The 27,528-nt window shown below is 43.8% G+C and overlaps 1 protein-coding gene across 2 annotated transcripts in view; it reads left to right on the top strand.

Moving 5' to 3' along the window:
* Positions 1-26,071, top strand: part of tcf7l1b (transcription factor 7 like 1b) — a 30,695-nt gene extending 4,624 nt beyond the window's left edge. The window contains exons 4-12 of one of the 2 annotated variants that reach the window (XM_063489717.1): positions 13,753-13,836; positions 20,658-20,793; positions 21,048-21,150; positions 21,749-21,832; positions 23,610-23,750; positions 23,861-24,023; positions 24,116-24,223; positions 24,414-24,465; positions 25,074-26,071. In XM_063489717.1, coding sequence (XP_063345787.1) covers positions 13,753-13,836; positions 20,658-20,793; positions 21,048-21,150; positions 21,749-21,832; positions 23,610-23,750; positions 23,861-24,023; positions 24,116-24,223; positions 24,414-24,465; positions 25,074-25,567 — 1,365 coding nt within the window. In that variant the 3' untranslated portion in view covers positions 25,568-26,071. The remainder of the gene's footprint in view (positions 1-13,752; positions 13,837-20,657; positions 20,794-21,047; positions 21,151-21,748; positions 21,833-23,609; positions 23,751-23,860; positions 24,024-24,115; positions 24,224-24,413; positions 24,466-25,073) is intronic. The other variant, XM_063489718.1, reaches the window with a different exon arrangement.
* Positions 26,072-27,528: the final 1,457 nt, after the last annotated feature.

Genomic DNA, 27,528 nt, shown 5'->3' with positions numbered 1-27,528 from the left:
TGCATGCCGCATTGGCTCTCACCACCACCGCCACCCCCCCTCAATTCTTTCTGGTGCTTTTGGTGCTTAAAATGTGCAGACAAAGAAAAGTCAACACAGACATTGTCCCGCTGAATAAAAGGGCCTCTCCCTGCATAAGCAAAGCCTGTTTGTGTGGAGATGTCTTTTCATCAGGTGGCTCACTTGGCATTTCACTCACCTTGCTGCATGTGTGTGTGTGTGTGTGAATGAGCAAACATGCAACCATGCGTGCTGCACGTTTGTCTGTACAGAGCCTGTGAGCGTCAGGAGGGTTGGGGGAGTGGGGGCGTTCAGGTGAGGCTGTGTGGATATTTTGCAACAGAGGGAACAGTGTACGGGGTGCTCACATTCTCACAACGCTCAGTGTTGTATTCCTGAATGTCGGCGTGCAAATATTTTTATACCCAAGCACTGTGTCAACACAGCTAACATTTTTGACTAGGTTTATAGTTTTTAAAGGATTTTTTTCCCTTCAATGGCAAACACATCTACATCAATTTGGTGGCACTATCCAATTAGAAGGAGATCTTGATCGCCCGCAGAAATGCCATCACTGGCTGGGAGCTCTCGCCTGGAGTCATTTTGATAATGAACCCTCTGCTCGGACTTAAAGGAATTAAAAAACAATCGTGATTTAGTTGCAGAAGAAGGGGAGAGATGTTTACATTCTCAGTTTCCACATAATGTGTGAATTGGTACATATTTCACGGCTGTATATCTCAGCAATTAGCTTTTATATTGCACAGGGGTAATCAAGGTCAGTTCTAATTAGTGCAACACAAACCAGTGCAGCTAATAATATGTTGCAAATGTTCCAATTTACACAGCAACTAACCAACAAATCAGTAGATGTTATAACTTTATATCATCTCCAGGAGCGTCACATGCAAATCTTTTTTTGGGGGGGGGGGATGCATGCATCTGGCATTTGATTTTCAGCCCACGGATGCTTTCTTCCTGCCATCCCTCACACACAACTGTGTGAAATGGTGTCAGTCCTGGTCTCTATCCTTCTCTCTCTAATCTCTGTGGAAAGCATGAGCTGGCGTCAATTCCTCCCGCTACCCCATAGCCTGCTGGTTCACTACCTAACCCACCCACTCGCCCGCCTGACATTAGAAATTCTGTTTATAGCGTTCTCTGGCTTCTCGAGCGCGGGGCCCATCAGGAGCATCTCAGCACCCTTTGAGGAAAGGATAACCAACATCTCCCCTCTCCAGCCGCAGACTCCCCATGTTCAGTGACATCAATGAATCCCTTTGATGTGCCAAGATGAATATGTGTGCGAGTGGTTTTTTTTGTTTTTTTTAAAAATCAATTTATGTGTTTTTCTCGTTTGCTGCGTTTGGCCAGAACTGCTGCTCAGTTTGGTACACTGCTTTTTCTCCTTTAAAAAAACCAAACAAAAAATGGGAGAACTTGTGTTTAAGTCGAGATACATTTTGCCAAACAGGTGAACATGTCTAGCGCTTCGGAGCGCACGCCGATGTCTCCGCTGTTCTAGTCTCGGAACACAAAACTCTTGTTGAAGAGTTAAATATAGGCGATAGGCGTTCCTGTGAACAAATAAAGAGTCATGTCTACACATGTCCTTACTCTGCGTTCAAACAATTGCAATGCTTAGTGGATAATCTCTGCATCATGAATCTATTGTGAGACTCAAATATAGTTTAGTTAGAAGCAATGGAAAACCAAAGCTTGCTTTCTTTGTCACTCATTTTTTTGGTCAAACTGTTACATATTAAAAAAAGCTGTTCTTAGAGCAAATTAAAGCTCGCATGAATCGTGTGCGTGTCTCTGCCCTCATAGAAACGGAGAAGGAGTTTTATTCTTAATACAGTTTTTCAGAGTTGGAGTTGGAGCAACTCTGTCGGATACCATTTTTAAATGACTAAATTACCTGTGCTAGACAAATGTCGGATGATATATCGGTCGGGCCTTAATTATGCCTGCATCTAACCATAATTATGTTTATGATCCAGCCAGTTGAATGAAGGTGGATTAACTGTGTAATCGCTTGTGTAATACGACAAAGAAAGGAGATGAACTTGTGATTTTTTGTCTGGATTGGTTAAATTAGTCTTATCGGTTAACTAGTCTTTTCACCTCCAGTACACTGCTTCTCAGTGAAAACTGCAGATAAAATCATAATGATAATGATCCCTACCACAGCAGTCTAACTGGTAGATTAGGGTAGAGTGACTGTTTCCTTATATAAGTGTTTGTATGCCCATGCATACCCATAACCACTACTGTTTAGGTCGCATAAAAAAATGTTTTCCCTCTATAATTGTACCTTAAACTCCTCGCTAGTAAAATGTGATTGTACAGCAGGAAGACAAAAAAAAAAGCTCTAAACAGGGTTTCATCAGTCTGGTATTCCAAGCAGCTGTTTTCAGTTTAAGCACTGCAGGCAGCAGCAGAGGGAGAGGGAGCAGGCATGAGGAGAGATTGTTGATGAGATGTGGTGGTAGAAGCATAAACTGGGGCAGATACGGGTGCTGCTATTCCTTTGCCTGTTATCCTGTGGTGGGCTGCCTTCCAGACCTTGAGGCACTCACTTATCTGAGGGATTCTGTCTCCCACAGAGCACAGCTTCTTCTTCGTAGACCACAATGCCTTACCATTACCTTACAGTCACAACCCAGTCAACAACAGCAGGAGGATATCAGATCATGTGCATGTAGCATCAGTACTACTGAGATTTACACCAGGCCTCGCTTCGGTTCATATGCAGGGCACGGAAGTGCTCTGTGTGCGCACGGCCCAATAAAGGCATGCGTATGCGTTGTACCAGTGAGGCTGTAGTGTCATACTAAATTAAGAAGTGGATGGACATCCTTCCAGAATGAGGTTAGTTGACTGCAAGCAGAGCAGCTGTTCTTCTGGTTGAGGTTATAAATCAGCAATGCTGCTTCCCACCGAGTTAAATGGTGGAGCAGGTTTGGGAGTGCTGTTGGAGCTCGTAGCCCACTGACAGATACATGTCACACATCCACACGTTGCACCCGTACACAACCCGTGACCTGTTCTGCACTGACATTTTAAGAGTTGGTTTAACCCGTGCAGATTTTCACTTTACCCATAAAGTAACTGCATCTCTCACTTTGTCACGCATTTTAAGTTGCCACATGATGATTTCTTGCACGTCGTTGTATTGAAATAGACCAAAACTTGCACGCGCTTGACTATAGAGTCATCGCTGTAACCGATAAGACTGACGCGCCATCTGCAAACTGAATTTAGCTCTGGTAGCTCGTAAGTAATGGATCGTATATGTAACTGTATAAATAAAGACGGAGAGCTAATGTCACGTGTTGAATACATTTATTTAGACACACGCATATTAGCCTGGGGTAAATGTATGTCACAGAAGCATTATTTCACTCTGTTGTTTAAGCCGTTATTGGAACGTGTCCGTGTAATCTTTAGTGGTTTGCATTTTATCATTAAAAATTGTCTGCAACAGTATTTGTAAAAGAATTTATGCATTGCCACTTTATTTGGTCAACTTTAGTGTGTGTTTTTTAAGTGAAGTTTACAAAATGTTCATGAGGGCAGGCCAGATCTTAGATATCTAAAAAACAACAACCAGGAAACCCCATAAAGAAATGCATTTAATGTGAATTTCTTTGTTAAATATCACACGTTGACAATTTTCCCATGAGATCAGGCTGCTTGTCCTGATATTGGTATTAACTTAACCTTTGGGTGCCCCTCTCTTTCCCCGTTAGCCTCATAAACCAATTGCACTTGTTAAGAAGTCACAATGTTCTGCGGAGCAGCAAATTAGATTAAAGCCGAGCAAAGGCACAAGTCATCGAAAATGTGTAGCCTCCTTATCTCGGTCCAGACTTGTGGATCCTGTTAGAATAAACAGCAGGAGCAGCAGAAGCGTCTGATGGCCTGAGCTGTTCGCATCGCCCTCAGCCACAGGATATCCCTCTTCCCTGACCTTATCTGCTCAATTTAAAATTATGAGGTAATGTTCTTGATTAGTTATGAGTAAGGGATGTGATTGAGGGCCTTGTGCTCAGCAGACATAAGACACTCTTTACAGATAGCGGGATTCCCCTAGCGCCTGCCCTCAGATAATCAGCATGATTAGGTTGCTTTGTGTTGAGAGTTTATCATTTGATATACTCAGGTTGGGTGCTTCTTTAAAGAAGTAAGTGTTGGCATGAGGTTGATCTTGTATCAGATGATAATCATGGATGTGGGGTAGGATCAGGATCTCCATCGGAACAATTCCCTACATATTTGACTGACTTATTTGCTTCAAATGTAGAGTAGCTACATTAGAAAAAAAAAAGATCTAATCAAGCCTATATGACATGGAATAGGCCAAGGAGCCCTTTTGTTTGATTTGTACATGGGTTAGAGGAGCTGGCTATTGGAAATCCCTGAAGCAGGCTTTAGGGGCAGGTCTGATTCTCGTGTGAAATGGGAAGGCTCTATAGCTCTCGGCTGACTTGACTGGGGCTGTATGGGTGTGTTGGCAGGGGGAGCGCCGGTCATGAATAGGGTCTTTGACTACCTCAGACTTGCCCTGAAAGGCAGGACAAAGACCCTAGGGCAACGGCTTAGAGCCTCACAGCTGAGCTACAGAATGCTTGGCCCAGTCTTCCTCCCTCCTTGCCTGATTTAAATACTACAGTGGCTTTCAGCATTCTGGCGACGGAGCGCTCGCATTCACCGCAGCACATTTACCATCAACTTTTCCCTCTGTTTTTGTTTACAGTAAACCAATGCCAAAGTTGTTTACGTAATCTATTGTACAGAAATCCATCAGAGGTGCGGGTGAATATGCATCAGTGACTCTCTTTAAAACTGCCTGAAGACGGACTCATGCTGTTCATATTAAGCAGAATTTATTTTGCTGCAGACTAACTGTTGGCATATGTGTGTACCACTGCTAATCACAGCTCCACTCAGAGTTGTTAATTATGGCGCATTTTTGCCTATCCTCATGCAAGATGGAGATATTGGCAAGTAAACGGGATAAAACTCGCTGCGCACCTCTTAATCGCTCGATTATTTTTGACAGATCTGTGTGACTCTTCAGCTTTCGAAAATTGCAGGGGGAGAATAAATAGCCATAAATCTTTTCTGCAGAGTTAATGGGGTTATTTGAGTCCTGTCCAGACACTCTCTCCCCACAGAGTGTCTAGTTTCAGATGTCACTCAGAGCTTTGTTTGCCCCCCTGGGTGAAGGGTTAGAGGTCAAGGTTCAGGGCCAGTTGGCTGAGTGGCCACGAAAGCTCAGGCTTCCCCTCGGCATATCCGATCCCCTCCTCTACATCAGCCCAGCAGCCACAATGAAGGGATCAGTTTGCAGCATTTGTCTTTCCTTTTCATTACCCGAATGATTTTCGACTCATGTCAGAAGTGTAATTAAAAGAGTGCCATTCACGGTTTTTGCAGTGAGTGGTTTTCCACTCACTGCAAAGTTACTGTGCTTGTTTTGAAGTTTCACTGCTTTTCCGGTTTTGTCCATTATTACCCCCAAACTGCCCACCAATCTTTAATTGGGATTATTTGCATAATTTGAACATTTCTGTTAAGACCTTCTTAGCCTTTCTCAATTAAGAATCGCACCTCAGCAAAATCTCACCCGGCCTCAAATAATAATAATAATAATTATAATAATAATTAAAAAAAAAAAAAAAAAACTTCTCAGTTTCTTTGTTCAAAACACCTCAAAACTTTCAGCCCCCACCCACAATCTCAACTTTTCTCCCTGCCCCACCACCGCCACCACCCAAACATGTCCTCCAGCCAGGTTTATTATGCCGTTTCACGCAGACCAAAATTGCAGCTGCATGGAGAACAATCTGGAGCACATTAGCTCAGGCGCTGTGATTTATAAATTGTTTCTCAGGCCATAAATCCCTGCTGTAATTGTGCACAAGCACCCCCCTCCTCTCTCTCTCTCTCTCTCTCTCTCTCCAGTCACCCCCTCCTATTCTCTCCCTCTCTCTCTCTCTCTCTCTGAGCAGCTTACAGTCCTTGGGTTAACATTTAATTGTTTGCAGAAGTGTGCAGCTTGGATTGAGTGGAAGCTTGTTGCATTGTGGCACAGTATCGCAGAAACAGTTCTCCATGAAAGATAAACTTTCCTACTTTTTTAAAGGCTGTTTGTAAAACCCCCCTTTTTTTTTCTGTCGCGTGGTGTGAGCTAAACGTTCAGAATGGGATGTGAGCGTTTTTGTCTTCAGCTCCCTGTTACTGTGGTTCATGCTCTGCATTCCTGAATACTATGTAATTGTAAGGGGGCCTCTCCTCAACCCTGTCCCAGGGAATCTGATATTTACAGCAGCCCCTGATCATAATCACCTTGCCCCTCTCATTAGATTGCATTGAAAGTGAAAGATAGCAGCAGCTGTATTGTTTTAAGTAGCATGTCCAGCCTCGAGGTCTCAGTGGTCTGGTTAATGTCATGAAGATTTTTTTCTATAAAAAGTTGTGACAGCCTGTATAAATTAATATTAGTTGCTCAAAACTGGACATGTTTTCCCAAAATGTGTAAAAAGTGATTTAGTCAATATTAAAATAAACAGATATTCTCAGGCAATTGATGGTGCTCTGCTTATGTTCCTGCTTCATTGTTTTGCTTTCAAGAGACCTGCTGAACCTTGAAGAGGTAAAGGACCTAATGACCCATCCTCATCCCGCCTTGTGATTCCTCTATAGGCTTTTCTTCACACTGTGAACGTGTAGGTTTTGTCTGACGGGTTTCAGGCTTTTCAGAGTTTCAGAGATGTAAGAAGAGCCCTGCACGGGGACAGATTTATAGACAAGTCTATTGCTAAATCGTGATTTAGCACTCAATATCAGCACGATGAAAATGAAGCCTGCAGATTGTAAGGAAATGACTTTTACAAATGTTTCAGGTATTAAAAAAAAAACAAAAAAAAAACCCTGCTGGCAGTCTTCCAGACCTCCCTGCAGTCTGCTGACAGTACGCATAACTAATCCCGGGGAATGTCATGGCAATTTTGTGCTGTGTCACACATTGTGGAGGTTTGAGATTGCTTTTACTGTTCGATTCAAAAGCTACATTGTAGCACATGTAGCAAATTTCTTTCTTTTGTGCCAAATGATTTTTGAATATAGTTTGCATGACTGTTAGAGCTTAAAAACAGCGACATATAGATGGAAATGAATTGATTCCACGTCAAAGCGACTGATTCCACATCTTTGCCACCTTAAATTATATGCCCTCAGTCCCTCTCTGGGTCCCCTGTGTTTGAGGACTGACTGGCTGAAACGTACCTGTGGCATTTGAACGTGTGTGTGTGTGAGTAGGAGAGAGCCGGCGGAGAGTGGAGGGAGTGGAGTTTGCAGTGGGGTGATAGGGATGTCAGGTAGTAAAAACTGAGATGAGGCAGGGCCCAGAAGTCTGCGGGGCCTGGAGATTTGCGCTTTAGCACTCAAGAGAGCAAACACAGGAGGCATCTGCAGGCAGCTGTGTGTGTGTGTGTGTGTGTTTGGGGGGGGGGGGCTGCTGCTGCTCAGGACAGGGGGTTGGGGGAGTGGAGCTGGGTGGTGGTGAAGAGACAGAGGGGAGGGGGGTAGAACTTGCAGAGTGAACACAATCAGCCCTCTGTTTTCATAAGACTTGTGGTATGTGAGAGCAGAAACAAATGTGTTTAATTTAGGCTCTTTTTTCCCTCCTTCTCTCTCTCGCTCTCTCTCGCTTGCCTTCTCCACTACACCCACTTATGCCCACCTCAGTTTTTCAAAACTGACTCCCCCCCCTTCACGACGCTTTGCTGCCTCTCCTCTAGCCCTGTCAGCTACTCTTGGGAAGTTGAAAAAAAAGAGAGAGAAAAACAATTGTGCTCTGTCAGTGAGAAAAAAAAAGGTGCACTTTTAGACGTACGTGTGTTTACTCTCGGAGACTGGGGGTAAATATTTATTTGCAATTTCTGGAAAAAGAAGAGAGAGGGGTTATTTTTATGTCTTCCCTGTGTATTTGGGAGTGATTACCACGCTGTGGTATTTGCCCTGTTCAGCGCGAGGGGGTGGGGGTGCATGCAGAACTTATTATTGCCTCCTAAACGCCTTGGCAAGAAAACGCAGCATTATATTGGTAACCCACGCTGTCTCCGGTCAATTTGTGTTTGGTCATAAATGAAAAATTCAGGTCTCACTTGTGTGTCATTGGCGTAGTGTTGACACACACACACCTAGATTTGTGCACACACACACACATACACATTTGATTTCTAAGTCGAGCTTTACTGTAAACAACCAGCCGACTGCTGGTAACCACCTCGTGTTCTGGAGTTAATTATACAGACGTTTACAGCTGTGAATTTCAATGAAACGAGGCTACTCCCCAAACAATAAAAAAGTTGCGTTCCTGCGCGACTGGACAAACAATGCCGCGGGTCGTTGAGCAGAAAGGATATCTTGAACATTAGAGGGCTAGCCTGTCTTGACATCGGATCATTGTGACATTAGCAGGGAGCAGTTTGTGACAATCGAAAGCAGCTCTCCAAAGGTGCAGAAAACCACATAACTGACTTCACATAATTAACTTTGAATAGCTTTGCACCCTGCTCTCTGTCTTTATGAGATGGCCTTGCTCTTACCAGATGTATAATTATTTTCTCCTGCGTCTAATTACACAGTGAGTTTTTATGTGACCTGCTGTTGTGCTCTGTAACAAAATTACTCACTTATTCCTGACTGTACCCTCACTTTAGCTTTAAACGGCTGATTAAAATTACCTGAAATCCAAGGAGGAGAACAATGGCGGCTTCATTCTAACACACACATTGCAGTTAACGTTGGTTACACTCTAGATGCAGGAAGTAATAACTCAGGACCATGTCATGCTCAAGGAAGACAAAAAAAAAAAAGAGTAGCCTCATGAAACAAATAATTGCTTGAGTTGCAGAAATGCAAACGCCTGCTGAAGTTGCAGCTCACTCACTGAGACAGAATGTTAAAGAAGCTTTTTATGGGGGTTTGTCTTGGCCTTGTATTCTGTTAATGCTGTTTTATTACTGAAACAGCAATAAATTCACTCCAAGGACTTTTCAAATAAACCCGGTTTGCTGGTGAGTTTGGCCTTGTGCAGAATACACATGAGGTAGTCATATGACGGCATCGCTCATTGAGTAATTTAAAGCTGAGACCTTTTGAGAAAAGCGCAAACCCACGTATCTTGCCTGTTTTCGGAAGAGCACGTCATCGCTGCGTACGTCTGACATACAGTGCGTATCCTGCATGAACCATCTTGGAAATGTCGGAAGAAGCTTGACGCTGCACTGTCAGGACCTCCCCGGTGCTGCATCCCCTCATCGTGCTCCTCGCTCCCCTTTTTTTGCACTAATAGTTCTTTTGTGTACAAGAGCATGTTAAGAGGCCAATGAGCCTGGCCTTAATAGGCCACGTCGCCATAGAAACCACAGCACTCTGGATGTCTGACCTTTGACCCAGTTTTTCTACTGGCTGTGAATAAGAGTGCAGGACGACCAACCGGGTCACAATAGAAGCCTGGCAAACCGAGGGAGTGCCCCTGTCATAGTCACTTAACTTCATTCCTCTGTGGGCTAATGGACACTTCAAATGTGGTAGCCATTAGCAGCATGCTATTTCCAGTGCAGCAACACGGGCTTCTCACGGTTAATGTAGTATAAACCAAGAGGACAGGCTTCAACCCCAAAAGTTTTTTATGGGTGCCTAATGTAACTGTATTTATACTCCATGTACTCTGCAATAGAAATATCACCATAACTTACACTCTCACCAAACTAGGTTTTTTTAATCTTCCTCTAATTAACAACCTCCCTACCACCGCTACTAATGCATACTTACCTCATAGTGGACCAGTTGAAAAGTCCACATTCAGTGCAGGCAGTAGCCTCATTCGCAGACGGTATTGCGGGTATTACCAGCTGAACCACTTGTCATTTCCCCATCAATTACACGCTAATTAGCACAATGACTTCCAAGGTTTGCTTAAGAATTGTCTGCGTAATTGTCCTTAATGTCGACAAACAATGGCGCTTAATGCAAACTCTGAGACAAAGGCGGGTGCTACCTATCACACTTTCCTTTGTGCCTTAAAGTCTTTAATTGTGTTTCATGCATAGATCAGGTTTAGGTGTCAATAGCCCCGCGTGGAGCAGGTGATATCAGCAGAGAAAACCTGGGAGGGACTGTTCCTGCAGGGAGCCTGACAGGGTTATTGTCTGAAGTTGCTGTTCATATGGGCCGGGGGGACGGTAATTAACACCTCAGCCAAACAGCAAGCTGTGTGGCCCATTTGTTTTCTGTTGGGGAGGAGGGTTAAAAGAAAACAATGGGGAGGAGTTCTCCACACAGTAGGTGATTGACATTATCTGCCGGGGTGATCCGTGGAGGCATTCCTGCTGCTCGGCTATTCACCGCAAGTTGGGCGAAGCTGTTTTTACAAGCACCAGGCCGTGTCTGAGCTGCCACTTTATGCATATTCGCTCCTTTATTTGTTGCCTGTCTGACTGTTTTTCTGTTGATTTGAGTGAGTTAATCCAATTTAACATATCATGCTAAATGGTAAATGGAATTGTGCTCATATAATTCTTTTCTACTCCAGCTGACCACTCAAAGCGCTTTTTGCCACAAGCCACATTTGCCCATTCGCGCACATTCAAACAGCGCTTCATTTTATGCCCTTTATAACTAAGTAACATTTGGTGTGGGTGGGGGTCCATGTATTGAACCACCTCCTGATCCACCGCCACCAATACGTATGCAAAATCCTGCAATCCGTTTTAGATAATATAGCAAAATTAACATTACCTAGATCTACGCTTAACACGACTCCTCAGTGCGACCTTTAAGTTGACAGATAGTTGTTAGCAAAAGTTTGGATTTTTTTTTCTGTCCCTTTGGCAGACTGTCTGACTTAGTTTGACAGCAAATGTCCAGACATCTGTCTCTTCTCCGTGCTCCGCTGTTGGCCTGGAGTATGGCAGCACACACTTCAGAGATGACAAAGACTCTTGGCTGTGTTTTCCTGTGCTCTGTGAGAGCAATGTAACAATTAGAACCCAGCTCTGGCAGGCCACATGCCCCCGAGCATATGTTGTATTCTCTGTGTTCAAAAACCCAAACGCCTCCAGTGCAGCTTTTTTGGAAAATTTTAGTGGCATCACTGCCACCTTTGTTGCATCTGGGTCCTGTAAAAGTAGCACATTCTACTGATGTCTATTCTGAGTGTTGGAGGCAGCAGGGAAGGCTGGAAGACAATTAGAGAGTTACGAAAATGGATCAGCTAAACTTCACTTTAGTTACACACTTCTTTCAGTACTCTGTCCGAGTGTGTTTACCAGAGCTTCCAGCTCCCATGCTGAAACAGGCATTGCTATGAGACCTCAACCATATGGCTGCGTTTGTTTCTAATAAAATAAGGGCACGTGTAAAGCATTTCCAAATGTCTTGCAGTTTAATTTATATTAGGTTATCTCCTGTTTCACTCTTTTACAAACATCTAGTACCTCTTAAGCCACGGCATTTGAATCAGCCACTTAAAAAAATGCTGGCTCCTATTCTGCAGTGCAAACTTTCTTCTGACACTTTACCTGTTTTTTTTCTCTTTCCTTCTGCACTGCAACACAGAGAAAGTTTTTGCTAAGCAGCATGGCCCCCAATTCCTCGCCTTTTGTTTCCAGAAGCAACTCACAGACTCGAACACCCTCCCTCTCTCCCTCTCATGTATGAGTGAGCGGTGTGTAGCTCAAAGTGTGGACTGGAGCTAATGTGACAGTGTGCGGCTGGCATTACCTGGCTGGATGTTTCGGGGAGTGTGTGAACAGTTGCTACATAGGGCACACTGGCAATTAAAAGAAAAGTAGGTGCTCAGAAAAAAGTGCCCGGGGGCATGTTCCTCAGTCCTGGCAGAAGCTGTCAAATAAGGGATGGATTGGGTGGGAGAGCCGGGGTGGGCACGGCCGGGCCAGACCAAACGCTCACAATAGTGCTCGTTTCATTTGTGGAAGGACTCATGATTGACATAGATTAGACAGAGAAAACTGCATTGTTTTGGATTTTCTCTCTGGAGAGTAGCATTCATTAGGCACTATGCACACAGCAGAGTAAAGTTTCAATAGGGAGCTAGCAGCCTTTAAAAGCAACTGCCTCCTGACAGTTGTATGGACTTGGGCCCATTAGTTGGAACCTACGATTCAGCCTTGAGCAGTATAGTGAAAATGAAGAGGGCTGATGTCAACTCCAAGAATTTCCCCCCTTTTCGAAGGGGAAAAAAAAGGTCCCCTCCCCCTACCTTAGTGCTCTGTTGGACCCCAGCTGTCAGGAAACAATACCCTCTGCCTGCTCCGACAAACTAATTCCTGAAAATGTTTTTTTTTCTTCCCTCCTCTCCCTTTTCCCTCTCCTGCCATAATGTCTTTTCCATTTTTAACCCACAGCCATCCAAGCTTCCTTCCTCCTTACAAACCCGGAGTGATGAATGGAGTTTTAAAAATCAAAACCTGAATGCATGACTCCTCTAGTTTGCCTCTTTGTCATCATTTATCCTGCACCGACTTTCAGAAAATGGACAAAACTTTGCATATATTCTTTAGCTGATTTTTTCCAGCTTTAAAAAAATTATTTTTTAAATGTATTTAAGTGACAGGTGCTATTAATGACCTTCTTTATTAGCAAGATGTTTCCAGTGGGCGGACTTTTTTTTGCACTGGAAGTCATATGTGGAGTCTTATTTATAAAACAATGCTAGTTCACTGCAGACTGATAACAGTGGATGCATGGGGAAATTGCGCAACAACATGTGACAGAATTTATAACGCTACCGAAACAATGACTTGCGAAGGCTTTATGTGTCAACTCAACATGGGCATGAATGAAAAACAAAAAACACTACCTATAAAATAAAACTCTTGATTATTTTTAAATTGTACCAGGGAGAAAATCCACATGCATGACAAGCTGCTGTATCCGGTATTTAAGCTGATTCATAAACCAGATGGTTGGAGCTCTCTGGCTTCATGCTATCTTCATTGCTGTGGGACAAAAAAAAATTGCTCAGCTTGTTGCATCGAGCAGTGAAACCTCTTCTTGAGCGCATTTCTCACAAAGGGAGAGAAGAACAGTAATAATCTGACAAGCAGTTGCAGATTTCTGTCTAGCAAATGCCAGAAAAAAAGAGTATGATTACTTTCATATTTGAAAAAAGTGTGGAGAAGAAAGAAACGAGCAGGCGCTGCGATCAGGTCAAAAGGCCATACGGATTGAGGTGGGTAGTCAGGAGTCTTTTGCTGATCTTTAGATGGTTCTTCCTCTTCCTTCCAGCTGTCTCTTCCCACCCGCTCAGCGATGGGCGCCCACAGCTGGCCTCCTGTTTTTCCCTGACAAACGGCAATTTCACAGTCCTCCACCAGTCCGTTGTGTTCACATCGCTCTTCCTACTCTCCGCTGTGCCAGAACTCACTGTCAGACTCCAGCAGCACTGCGGGTCTCGTACAGGTGTCTGCTGGAGATCTCTGTGGGTTTGACACCATTTTATGCCACTTTTGCACTCTGTAGAAAAAAAGATTGGTCTGCCTACACTCACATTAGAGAGTGACTTTTGCACATGAGACTCTATTTTTGAATGCGTTTTGTTAAATCCATATATTTTATTTTCAGTTTTTTGGTTGTTTTTTGTAACCCCCTTTCCCTGTAGTGTGTACTTGCTGTGGTTCAACGCTGCTTCTTTTTTTTTCTCACTTGCAGTACTTGCAGATGAAATGGCCACTTCTAGATGTCCCCGGATCTGCAGGACTAAAGGATTCTCGCTCTCCGACACCCGGCCATTTAGTAAGTAAATCTCAAAACAGAACAAAATTCAAGCCAGACAACGATAAGATGTGCAAGCGGGGTTCGAGTCCGAATTCTTGGCATTACCGATCACTGACAAACACTTTGGATTGCTGCACGTGCACGCTGCAAGTGTCGGACGTCTTCTGCAGGTTTGCTTCAGTGCGTGCGTCAGAAAGATTGTGGAATAAGTTAAGTGCCTGCTTGACAAGCAGCAGAACAGCTTGCATGAGGGAAGAAATAAACACGGAGTAGAATTTCACACACTGCACAACTCAGCTCAGCGAATCCATTAATGTGCACACCAGCAGAGTCCCACTATTTACCCTCCCTTATTTTTGTGGCGCTAATAAGATGCTTCCTCCCGGCTGCATCCTACAAGACATTAACCCAATTATCAGACAAATCATATAAATGTATTGAGGGAATCAATTTACTGCGAGCCGTATAAATGCTTTAATCAGACCATGAGCGTAATGCGATTATTCACGATAATGAAGTTATCGTGTGCATGCAAATCTGCCGGTTCCCACCCATCCATGTGCAGCTTCCCACCACAGCCTGCAACACCCGCAGTCCAGCTGCTCAGCAGCCTGTCTGTCTTTACCACAATAACTCAGTCTGCAGCATAAATCTCTCAAGTTTGATCCTCCCTGCCATTCCTCAACTTTCCCACACAGGTGTTAGCTAATCATGATGGTGTCTCACTCGGGTTAGACAATGCGGGGTCTCAGCAGACCTGTTTGGTTTGTGGCTTCACTGAGGGATGTGTGTGTTTTTTCAGATGGAAAACACGAGATAACGTGGAGCCTGAAGTTTACTATCTAGCATCTCACCTGCATGATTGTATCGGGGCGTTTTCTGGTTCAGGAAGCCAATTTTTAAAGTAGGAAGCCATTGTCACTGCTCTGTAGTCGAAAACAGTCGCCGTGACTCAGCCCCCTTGACCTTAAATCCTGACTAGACATGCTTGCTGTGTTTGCGGTTGATCCTCTGAATCCTGTAATTGCACTGATGCATTTGACAAAGTCCTCATTGAGAGCAGTTAATGGGAAATTGTGAAGAAAACAGAGTTTGCTCATGGGACTGCAGTCCTGACTTTATGTCTCAATTAAAGATATTCTATTAGAAAAAATGCTGACCTATCAGTGACCCTTTTTGGTTTTCTTTTAGACTCTAAGCAGCTGCTTAGTGAAGTTTTGCTGTTTAGCCAGTACTGAACACTATAAAATTGTCTGAATCCCCATTGTAGCGAGCAATAATTCACAGAAATGAATGCGATGACGGCAGTTGGATTAAAGGAAATTAAAGAACGTTGACTGAGGTTTAGTTCTGCGGTTGGATTGTTTCTGTTCTGTCCTTCAGTAGCTGTTGCTACTTTTTATGTGACTCTATTGTGTCTTGTGGCCTTCATGTCTTTGAATGTCATTAAACCAGAAAAGCTAGTACAGAAAGAAACAATGTAGAAGTCTGAGAATGTGAGGGATCGTTTTCTGGCAAAAACTGTCTGAATACAAAGTATCATTTGTTTTTGTGTATTTCTCTTTGGAAGTTTGGAACATGTGTTCTCTTTTCTTATGCATTTAAATGTTTAAAAAATGTTTTTGTATATGCACAGCAGAACTTGGAAATTGCCTTTAAATTTAACATCTGTACAAGCTCTGTACTGGTGTTGGCATTGTTAATGCTAATACTGTTAAGACGGCTGTAATGGATGGGCGGTGCGCTGTCAAATGTCACGTATGAAACGCTTGCGGAAAAAATAATTATGCTTTTTTTTGCGCTAAATCAGTGTCAGTGATGGGGAAGTTCACTGAAAGTGTAACTGCTTTCATTTTGTCATCTAGATGAGCACGTCGCTACGCTCTATCTTGTGACCTGTGACCACAGGGTTATTTGATGTGGGGTGGGTAGCTTGAACGCTGGGTACGGCGCACTGTGGGCACCGAGGATAAAAAGTGAAACACCCCGCTGTGCCCTTACCACCCCCGCCCCCCACCCCCCCTTCTGGGCCAGGTGCCCACATACTCCTCTGGTGTGCTGCTGCTGACAGGGAGCCAGGCTGATTATGTGCTCATTACTCCAGCCGAGGAGAGAGAAGGAGAGTGGGAGGGGAGCAGCAGGCTGGCTCCCCAGGCCTGCAGGCTCCCTAGGCCCCAACACTGCACTAATGAGAGCAGGGGGAGCGGATGGGCACACACGGGGGGCCAGGGATTACTGCCCAGGGCCAAGAGGAGCCAGAGAGAGAGACCCAAGGAGACGGTGAGGAGACCCCAGCAGGGACTCCTGAAGCGGACCTGTTCCCTGCGTGTGTTAGATTTGACATTGTTTTTTTTTTGTTTGTTTTTTTTGTGAAGATGGACCGCCACAGTTTGGATTATCTGTTGGGGCCTGCTTATAGGGATATGCGTATTCATACATTTTAAAAGCATGTCGACAACTGGGTTCACTGATAAGGTTTTTGCAGTCTGTTATGGAGAGGCCTGCTCAGTCAGGCTCTTCTACACATTAATAACTTTTAGCGAGTTGCCACATGTTGATATGTGAACTTTTTTTGGGGGGAGGGAACAATACGCTCTCAAATTTCTACCTTTGTCTACAGAGACCGGTGCCAATCGGTGTTGCCAGAGCAAAATTGCTCTGACATTTCTGACGATTCTGTCGGCGTGAAACAGGAAAAGATGTTGGTGAATAGAAATTGTGTTCGGTGGGTACGTGAAGTCCGGGGAAAGACCATCTTGCCACAGATTGGGTCCATAAGGCCTGTATGCTAATCGGAGCCTGCTCTTGCCCAAGATCCTCAATTATTCAACAGACAGGTTTGTTTAGCATTCAGTTGGTATTGCTTTTGGTAGTAATGATGATGGTGGGGTTGGAGGACTGGGAAGAAGGGAACAAGCTTTTTTTTCGTGAACATACCACAGCGTGTCTTTCACGCACACACGCACACACACACACACATGCACACTCGAGTGAACCCCAAAAACCCCCATTTCAGCTCCTGTGTTCAGAGGGTTGCCTCATGAATAATGCATCAAAGGCGCTGCAGGGCCAGGTGATGCAGTATGGAGAACTTGTCAGCCCATCAGTAGTGACCCAGCTGGAGGAGAGGAGAGGAATCTTCTATAATATATCGATTCCCACTTTGCTAATAGTGATCACAAGCCTTGCCGTACTTACTTGCAGTAATTTGTCCATTAGGCCTGTTGTCTGTCTCATTACTGAATAATTTTGTTAATCTGGTTTACAGAGAAGCTGTGACTCGTTAATCAGACAGAACTGGCTGTCTGTCCCTCAGATGCTTACTGGATTACAGCACACTCAGTCGTCAAATATGGGCCGATCTGCGCTTGACAGAATCGCCCTCTTTGTTTCAATATGGTATGGAGTAATCACGGCACCAAGGGGCCTGATCCTGTCAGCGTATCACAAGCTACTTAGTCGCCGAATTGTTTAAATGAATCAAAGTGGCAAGGTAGAGAGCAAGATTCCAGAGATGCCATTTTGTCTTCCCACATGCGTCTGGTGTAATTTCTACATCTCTGGGCTCTTAAAACATTTTAAGAAGAAATATTAAATAAAAACGATACATTTTTTTTCCCTCCCCAAAGCGATACACATATTTGCCTTCGACCTATATTCCTTTAACAGACCTTTCAGTGGGAGTCCGGTGAGATTTTCTCGTTTTGCATTAGGCAGCGAACAACCGAGATCCATGAAATCAAAGGCTTTGGGAGGACTGTACTGAATACTGATCTAAGGTCTGCAGTCCTGCTGGGCCACTGCAGAGACAGGATCCTCTTCAGAAATGTGATGAGGAACCAGTGCTTTGATTCCAGTCGAACTCTTTAGAGGAGCGTACTCAGATCGAGTGCTGCAGACTGAATTCTTGAGTGAAAAGATACTGTTTATTAGTGGCAGATTCACCAGAAAGTAATGTTACTGTCTGATAATTTACAAATATTTATCGCTGGTTAGGCTCCAGAGAGATCTGTCCGTGTTTACAGCCATATTTATGGTGCTGACTTTGCTAGCTCTCTTCATTTATTTAATGACCGCTGAGGATGTTCACTCCAGTAATCTGATGCCGTATTATTCTAACCTAGAATTATAATGCCGTTGACCTTGTCAGAGGCGATGACCAGTCGCAAAAGCGCACATTGCCTGTGATGAATGGCATACTTTTTGGAGTGGCTGATTTTAAAGACATACAACCGTACGACACGGTCAGTCCCCTTTCACGTCCGCTTCCTGTTGGCGTTGACAAACAAGGCTCGGATTTCTCAGCATGCCAGGCATTCTTTTCACTCCGTCTTTCCTCGAGTTTTGAAAGGCCTCTGAGCCTCCCACCCAGAATCGCCGAGCATAAAGACACACAAAGCTGCGGGGTTATTCAGTTTGTTCTAAGCTCTCTTCCCCATCGGCTGTTTGCCTAGTAATTCAATTCAGATGTGCAGGATCCAAAAACATGTTTGCTTGAATGAAATCCACTCCTCCACCCACACTGACCAAGGACTGTGCTTTTCTTAGCACCGTTCCAAGTTGGACAGCCAGGCTAGGTGCTGCCACCTCGGCCTTTTTAGCTTTAAACCCTCTTCAGAGACAGACATCTTTTCTCTGCACCGGCTCCGAAACTTTCTGCTCTGGCTTTTTTGTTTTTTGTTTTCCCCCCATCTCTCTCTGTCTTAAACCTTCCTGTTACTATTCCAGATGAGCAGCTCTGAGTGTTTTTACTTGGATAGATGAGCGTTATGCACCATTGCAGGCATGTTTGGAACAAGCACATCGATGTAAAGATTTGTATCTTTCTGGCATAGACAGCGTCTGTACGTGTTGTTTATATTTAAAACGTGGCTCACGACTCCTGCGGTTTTCCTCTTACACTTTGCTTGTGGATAATAATACTACGCCTATGATGGTTTTCACGGGCTTGAGGAATATTACCCCGGACATAAAGCGAGCCAAAGAAGGCACTGATAAACAAGTTGTTTGGTTTTGAGTTATGATGTCTGAGTTCTGGGGAATTTAATTAATTTAAACTAGCTTACAATTATGCTGATTTCTATTCATTTAATTAAAAATATATCTAGAAATAAAAAAGGAATTTGTTAGCTCAAGTATCCATTTTCATCTTTAACAGAGAAGCTCTAACAGGTAGCATGTAGGTCAGAATAGTTTTGCGTCCATGGAAGCTGCACACGGCATTTCTCTCTGCATTTTGTCAGGCTGCCGAACGGAAAAAGCAGCCTGGATTTGAAACTAGTGCCTTCAAACTTAGAAATATGTTTGGAGCGCACGATTCATGTATTCCAAGATATGAATTATTAATGGGCATCATTTCAAATTCTCACTGAACTGCTTCCCAAAATGTGTTGGCACCCAGGTCTAGAGGTCTCAAACAGCTCTCACAATATAGGGAAATTCATAAGTCGGCATATTGTACATGAAGTGGAACAACAAAGCACAACTCAAATATACATGACATGTGGGACCGAGGATTTTAACCTACTAAGTCAACACCATCTCTACCACGATCCAAAGCCCTCCGTTCTCCGTATGCATTTACCTCGCGTCCTCCAAGTCTGGAGACATTTTAAAAAAAGAGAACTCTTGTGGAAAGTGATCTTAATATAGCCATGTTTAACACCAGTAAATATTTTCCCCACTCCATCTGGCATTACCTGAATCAAAGCCTGCTTTAAACAGGAGAAACCACTTTGCTAAAGACTTTTTTTTTTAAAGAGGAAAAGGTTGGACCTTCCTTTTTCTTAAAAAAAAAAAGCTGCAGAGAAAAAGCTAACATTTGGAACAATTCTTAGCAGCATGAAGCAAGAGAGCATACATGACTCTCAATGCAAACCTTGTTCCCTGGCAGACCACGTTAGAGAGAGAGACAGAGGTTGGGAAGGGGGTGGGGAGGGATATTGAAGAAAGGTTAGCCTGGAGGAACAAGACTTCTTTCTCCCCTCCCACCCCTTGACCCTCCCTTGTGACAAGTTGAGCCAACAAGTGCTCTATTCAGCCCTGCAGCCAGGGGAAATGACTGCTAGGCTGAGTGCTGCCTAATGAAAGTAGAGACGCTGGTTATTATTATTGTCTTCATCATCCCTTTCTTAATGCTGGTCAGATCTCACAGAGGATGTGTGCTTTCTTGTTTTTTCACAGTGTGTGAAGTATTGTGGAAATAAGGGAAAGACATACTCTGCGTGTTGCTGGCCTTTCTGCTCGTCACCACTTATCTGAAGTTATACAGAATTTTAAGTGGTTTTCCAACATTAGCAGCATTTGTAATCCGCCCGTGGTGGTTGCTGTCAGACGGAGTGGGAGATGATGGCTCCACATGTTTATGGTCATTTCGTTTACCTTAGCCCCATTGTGTTTATTTGCGGCTTGCTGGTGCGACTTTTGGACTCGGTGGCACCGTTGTTTTTTCTTCTTGGACTGAACAAACAGTTCTCTCCTCAGCTAAATGGCCGTAATGATCTTGGCATGTGTCCGCGAGGCCTTTTTACTGCTTCTTGGTGCCGGTCCAGATTGCATCACAGGGCCAGTCACACGCATAAACTGTGATGTTTACCATGGAGGGCATTCACAAATTATGGCCTATTTATGGCGTGCATTTCTGTTGTACAATAGCCAGCGTGAATCATGCGCAGCGTACACTTATGGGAGACAAAATGTTTGCTTCAGATACAAATATAAATAATTATTTGATATGTAAATAAAACACTAGTACAGAAAAAAAACACATTAGTGTCACTCTCTTCAAACATGATGTCAGGCACTTGTTGCTCACCTTCCGCTCTCTGTGTCTCCTTCAGTCCAATAAAGTCCCAGTGGTACAGCATGCTCACCATGTCCACCCGCTGACGCCCCTCATCACCTACAGCAATGAACACTTCTCCCCTGGCACGCCGCCATCGCACCTCTCCCCAGAGATCCTCGACCCAAAGACAGGTAAAGCATCTGATGGATGGACTAACCTTCACATGGAATCTTTTTGCAAGGAAAAGTGGCGATAAAACTACAGTTGTTGTGTTATAATAATGTGAAATTAAGCACTGAAATGTGCACAGATAAGTGCACATCTTATTGGCTTGAAAGTTTCACATCTTAAAAACAATTTTTGTGACACAAAAATTTGGCATATATTGTGCAAGTTTGATAGACTTTTTTTTTCTATTAAACTGATCTTTCTGTGGCCTCCGCAGGTATTCCTCGGACACCTCACCCATCAGAACTGTCTCCATACTACCCCCTGTCTCCTGGTGCAGTCGGTTCCATTGCACACCCTCTCAGCTGGCTCATGCCACAGTAAGTTCCTTTCATTGTGATCTGTTAGCATAGCCAGATGCATTACTTAGTTATTTATACATATCATATCTCTTTTAACTGGCTGCAGTTACATGTGCTCGCCTAAAAAATAGATTTTTTTGATGGCCATCTTGCGTCACTTTCTTGGAATGAGTTCGCTTTGTGGGCGCGTCCACCTGCTGTGATGATGCATATTAACACACCACCAGAGATGTTAGCTAATTAGCTGCGCTGGCTTAGTGGCCAACTTTAGACCGCTTCTCCCAGTGATCTAAAATTTAAAAAAGCGCAATAAATGATTTATAAAATTCAAGTCAAGCAAGAAAAAAAAGTATTTCTTGTCCAGAAATTTTTTGATTGCTACACCCAGGTTTTAATGCAGCACAGAGCTATATCATGACACTATCATGACAAGAGGAATTTATGAGCATTTATTGGTTTTGCCATGGGTCCTGTAATCAATTGCAGCGGTGCTGTTCCACAAGCAGGGGATTTGAGTTGATGAGGGGAGGATTAGTGCTGATGGGTTAGCTGTCAACTGTGTTTGATCCACCTCACTTTGCAGCTTTCGCTCACTCCGTGTACCTCTGTCTCCCAGGCAGGGCCAGCACATGTACTCCATCCCTCCGGGGGGATTCCGTCACCCCTATCCAGCGCTAGCAATGAATCCATCCATGTCCAGGTGAGTGGATCACGTTCAGTAACACCCCAGTCCTCCCGAAGGGAGACATCTAATACCTGTTGCCTCTATGGCATGCTCTGTTCACATTTTTCCTGCAGTATTAACTTCAGTGGTTAATACTGTAAATGTTATTTCGAGTGGATGTTGCTTTATTTATAGGAATGTAAAGAAAAAATGCAGTATATCCGCTTGGAGAAAACACTGTCAGACGGTGGACAGGCAGTGGTGTCAGGACTACAAAGGGATGTAAGGTCTAAGTCTATTGGAGACAGGTTCAGCTTCTTAAATAGAGCAAATGCATTATTGGCATTCAGGGCTTCTCTCCTGTCTTTTCTTTGAGAGCTAAACTTCTGTGGTCAGGCCAGTGTTCTGAGCCACTCCACATGCGCGCACACACACACACACACCCGTGCGCGCACACACACACACCGAAGAGATGAAAGGGCTGAGAATCGATTAGGACAAATCAAAGCTCATCTGAACCAACACGTCCCTTCAGACTAAACTCTCTGACCCTCTGTCAAAATTGGAAAGATTTGTAGCGAGCCTTCCGGTGTTAGTATGAGATGAAATATTCAGAGGGTTCTCTGTGATCAATAGCATGTGTAACTCCATCCTGAAATGAACTCGCAACAATCAAAGCACGCCTCACACAAGGTTATTTAATGCACCAGACGCACTGTGTGCCAAATATTGTGCCAAAATTTCTGCTTTCGTGGAGATTTGAAATAAACTCGCGGTGAGGCTTTCTGACCCAGGAAGAAACCCGCTGAAACGAAGACGTTACACGAAACACTTTCGACAGTATCAGTAAGATATAAGTTTAAAGCGTAAGTGTAAAGCGTGAATAAAAATTTATGGCAACAATGATGAACACTAATGGAAGCAATATCTTCAAAATACGGAGCTTGACTGCATGCCATCACTCGGAGCAGCTTGAGTTATTCACTGGGGAATAAGTAGGATGTTTACAAGGATAGCTGGTAAAGGTTTATTACCAGGGGAGTCATAAGGGTCCTGTTTGTTTATGCAGTATAAATTATTAAGAATATCAAAGACGAGGGGGGAAAAAAGGAAAATAAAACATGAACTGAGAATTAGCTCCTGTTTACTGAGTTGTTTTTAGGCTTTTTATAAGACAAGAAGTTTGGTTTGAACACATGTCGCTGAGTGTGACGGTTAGAAATCATCAGATATGTAGGTTAATAAGGCACATATATAATACATATGTGTGCTGTCACTAACGACAGCTTGTGTAACATGCTAAAACACTTAAAAGAGGTGAATGTTCCAGTCTTAACATTAACTAGAGTGACTGATCCTGGGCTGTGGAGCTTAATTCCCCCTCTTGTCTGTTACAATGCTCCTTTGTATTAACTACTGGAAATTGAGAGAGACACTTTGTAAAGGTGTTCTGTGTGGACGGCTGTCAGAGCGCTCTCCGCGGTCTGGGACGTGGTAAGGAAAGAGGTTTCAGGTGTCGCAGCCCTGCCGTTGCCATGGTAACAACACACTCCACTTTTCTTCAGCCTTTGGTGAATAAAAGGCCTTTTGAAAACGTCTTTATTTGAACAAAAAAGAAAGCATGTTACTCATTGTGTGTATGAATTTAGTCTAGACGGAGGCAGTAGGCACAGTGAATTTCACCCCGAGGGTGAGGCAGGGCGGTTATGTGCCAGGTTAGCTGAACTTTTTTTTTTTTTATGCCTTGTCAAGCTGACAGAGGTGCGCTGTTACATCCCGCTGTTAAAACGTTGCCTCCTTTTTGCCCTCCCAGCTTGGTGTCCAGCCGTTTCTCCCCTCACATGGTCACCCCACCTCCGCACAGCCTCCACCAGACCGGCATTCCTCATCCGGCCATAGTTTCCCCGGCCATCAAGCAGGAGCCCAGTGGTGACATCAGCCCCTCGATGCACGCGTAAGACGATTCAGCAAAACCTGCCTTCGTTGCTGCCCCTCGTTATGCTAAAATCTACTCGTGCTTACTCGGTCATTCACACGGCTACTTTCATTCTTGTTTTGGATTAGCAGAAAGTCCCCCGTTCCTGCCAAGAAAGAAGAGGACAAGAAGCCTCATATCAAGAAGCCTCTGAATGCTTTTATGCTGTATATGAAGGAGATGAGAGCCAAAGTGGTGGCAGAGTGCACTCTGAAAGAGAGCGCGGCCATCAACCAGATCCTTGGAAGACGGGTAAGCAGTGCAGACAAAGGCATTGGAGTTTATACATACATATATGTGTGTGTGAGAGTGTTTAAAGGTCCTTTGATATACTCTGTCCACAGTGGCATTCCCTGTCAAGAGAGGAGCAAGCCAAATACTATGAGCTGGCCAGGAAAGAGAGGCAACTTCACTCCCAGCTCTATCCGGGATGGTCAGCACGAGATAACTATGTGAGTGGCACATTTCTGTTCTCAGGTCTCATATCGTGACTGGATGATGTTTAAATTCATTTCCCTTTAAAGTTCAGTCCAGCTATGACTATAGAAACTGCCCTTTTAATCTTTGAAGTGAAGTCGGTGAATTTTGTTTGCTTTCACTATGAAAAAAACTGTTTTTAACAGCATTGTTTCATGTGTGCAGGGAAAGCGGAAAAAGAGGAAGAGAGAGAATAAACCAGACTCAAAACCAGAGGGTAAGGGGCCATTTTCTTCCTGACTGGCTTTATTTCGTTTTTTCCCCCCCCTCACATTAGAGAAGAAAGAAAAATTGTAGGAACTAACAGCGAGGGCTTTATTTTTCTTGCAGAGCTCAAGCCCAACCTGACACTGCACATTTCTTCTGTTATTTTCTTTCCCCCTTTTTTTTGTTTCTGCGTGAATTTTGTCCTTCGCTGGCTCTAACTAACTCCTTTCCCTGCTTTTATACTTTGACAAGCAGCTTATGAGGTTCATTGCTAATAGTGGTAGGTATGTCTGCTATTGTGCAATCAAATTACCACGGCAAATTGGCCAAAAAAAGGGAGCTTTCCACTCTTTAGTGCACATTTTGTGTACATTTTATGTTGTTCCTCTTTTGACCCATACACACATACCATTCGTATTATGCTGTGAACATCCTGTTTCAGTCTTCTTGTTGTCAGTTTAAAAAAAGGTCTTGTTTCTAACTTTAACATCGTGCTTCATTGCTTAAATAATCACTCATTCACTTCTGTCGGACGTGGCATAAAGGGACTTGCACCAGATTTGAAGTCAGCGGCGGATCCATAATTCAGTTTGCTCACTTTTCCTCGTTTCCCCGCAGACTTCTCGATAAGAAGCAAGAAGCAGTGCGTGCAGTACCTGACCTCGGAGAAGATGTGCGACAGCCCCGCGTCGTCTCACGGAAGCATGCTGGACTCACCGGCGACTCCCTCCGCAGCCTTGGCCTCCCCCGCCGCCCCCGCTGCCACTCACTCCGAACAGGCCCAGCCGCTATCGCTCACCACCAAACCGGAGGGGCGCATGCAACACCACTTCTCAATACCCGGGAAAGCTTCCGGGTCCACATCCTCCTCTTCCTCATCCTCCTCTTCCTCCACCCCTTCCTCTTCCTCCTCCTCCCAACCCACCATCTCCATCCCCGTTGGTACTTCAGGTAGCCAGTCAAACACACCCATCCTCACCCGGCCAATCCCCTTCACCTCTCTGCACCCCTCCATGCTGTCTCCCCCTTCGCCCTTCCACCAGGCCCTTCATTCCCATCATGCCCTGTTCCAGTCGCAGCCCCTCTCCTTGGTTACCAAACCAACTGAATGAATTCACAAAGGCAATTTTTCTTTCCTCCCCATTTATTGTGCTGTATATTGATTGCTTTTCTTTTAAAAAAAATAGTTATTAGAACAACTTTTTTTTCTAAATAATGAAAAGGATGAAATATTATTGGTCAATATTTGACCGTCTCCTTTTCTACATCTCTCAATGAAAACAAAAATGTATTTTTTGTAAAGTTTACTGCAGAACTGGTTTCTTTTTTTTTTGTTTTGGTTTGTTTTTTTGTTTTTGTTTTTGATGCATTTATCCAATGAACCTCTTGTATAAATGAACCAATGTACATAGTTTCTTTTATAAAAGCAAAAAAGAAACAAAAAAACACACTTTTACTTTAGCCAAAACCTGATTAATGTTAGTATGAAGTTTAAGTCTTAGTACTGGCCAATAATTGCAACCCCCTTCTCCCCCCCAACCCCTCTTTTTTTTTTTTTAAATTCACGAGTGTGTGCCCCTTCTTTGACATGTTAAATAAACATTTGAAATTGTTTCTTAAAAGAAATATCTCAAGTCTGTCTTTTCACTGCTGTTTCTGGTGGTTTAACAAGGAGAAATTGCTTTAACAAGGTGATGTGGTTTGGATTAGCGTTCCTATAAAAAGTGACCACAGGGCATGACACTGTAGGTGTAGAAAATCACATGTAAAGACAAGTATGATTTTATCAGGGCTGCATTTAAACTGGAGGGGGCAGCCAAACAAAAAACAAACACAGCTGTCATTTTTTTATGCCTGCATTATCCTTCAGTGCTAACGTGAGAACGTCTTCAGCAAAACCCTCCTGACGGTGGCAAAGACTTTAATGTTTAATAAAGCAGAATTAGGCTAACCACACTGGAAAATGAGTGCCTGAGCCAGGGTAATGGAAATTTCAAGCCCGGTATAGACGCAAATAAAAAAATAATAGACATCTGCTCATTCTTGGAATGTGGCATCCCTCAACAATGACAAAAAAAAAAAGCAGGTCAACCCTCCATCCCAGTGTACCGTACCCTACTCGGGCTCCCCTTTTTTCCTTTTGCACTTTTGCTGCATCTTTATTCACCGTTTGGCACGCTGCTTAGGCTTTAATTAACTCAGAGGTAATGGGATGGAGCCCTTGGGACCTCATTAGGCATTTCAATTAGTGAAAAAATACACAAGGTAGGTTACAGTTTTTGGTGGCTTTGGAGATGAGTAGTAGTGCCAGGGATGGACCAATTATGTGGGAGCAGAGGGGGGGAGGCCGGCCAGGACGAGATCACTTGCAACCCCTCTATCTACCGATTTAACTTAAGCAAGATGTTACCTGCTGGGAGAGACGCAGGGAACTGGGAAATGTTACTTTTTCACATGCATTTACATATAAAGAAGACTTAACGATAACACAGAGAACGATCTGTCTGTCTTAGCTGATTTTCTACATTCAGATGAAACATAAATAATCAATGACATTGTCAGAGAGGCATCATCCATTTGCCGCCAGCAAAAAAAAAAAGTGGTCTGTGTCATATATATTTTTAAAATTCACTTTAAACATTGTTGTAAAACTGCAGACCGGCGGGACTGAGGATGCGTTTCTGTTTGGGGCCTTATATAGTAGAGGCACCAAACTGTCAAGTGTGCCCTGCTCTGTTTTAAGCAATCATTAGGCACAATAAGTCTTTGCTTGTTTGCCATTCTATCTTACATCATTCCAGACACAAACCGCTCGTGCTCTGATGCCACGGCTGCCTGCTCTGAGCCACCTCACCAATCCATCAGTGAAATTACAGGTAATGAGTTGTCAAAACAGTCAGCAAATCTGTCTCCTCGAGGCCATGCATCCAGCCCGGCGTTCAATTCTCCAAAGACAGTACCCCTATTATGAAGCCCAGTCGCTAAGTCAATAAGTTCATATGTGCAGGTAAATACATTTCCATACCCGTGCCTGCTTATTATTATTTTTTTTAAATGTTAAATTGGTCTTGCT

The sequence above is a fragment of the Pelmatolapia mariae genome, linkage group LG12 (genome assembly GCF_036321145.2).
Source record: "Pelmatolapia mariae isolate MD_Pm_ZW linkage group LG12, Pm_UMD_F_2, whole genome shotgun sequence".
Classification (NCBI taxonomy): Eukaryota; Metazoa; Chordata; class Actinopteri; order Cichliformes; family Cichlidae; genus Pelmatolapia; species Pelmatolapia mariae.
This window is presented reverse-complemented; position numbering and strand designations above follow the sequence as displayed.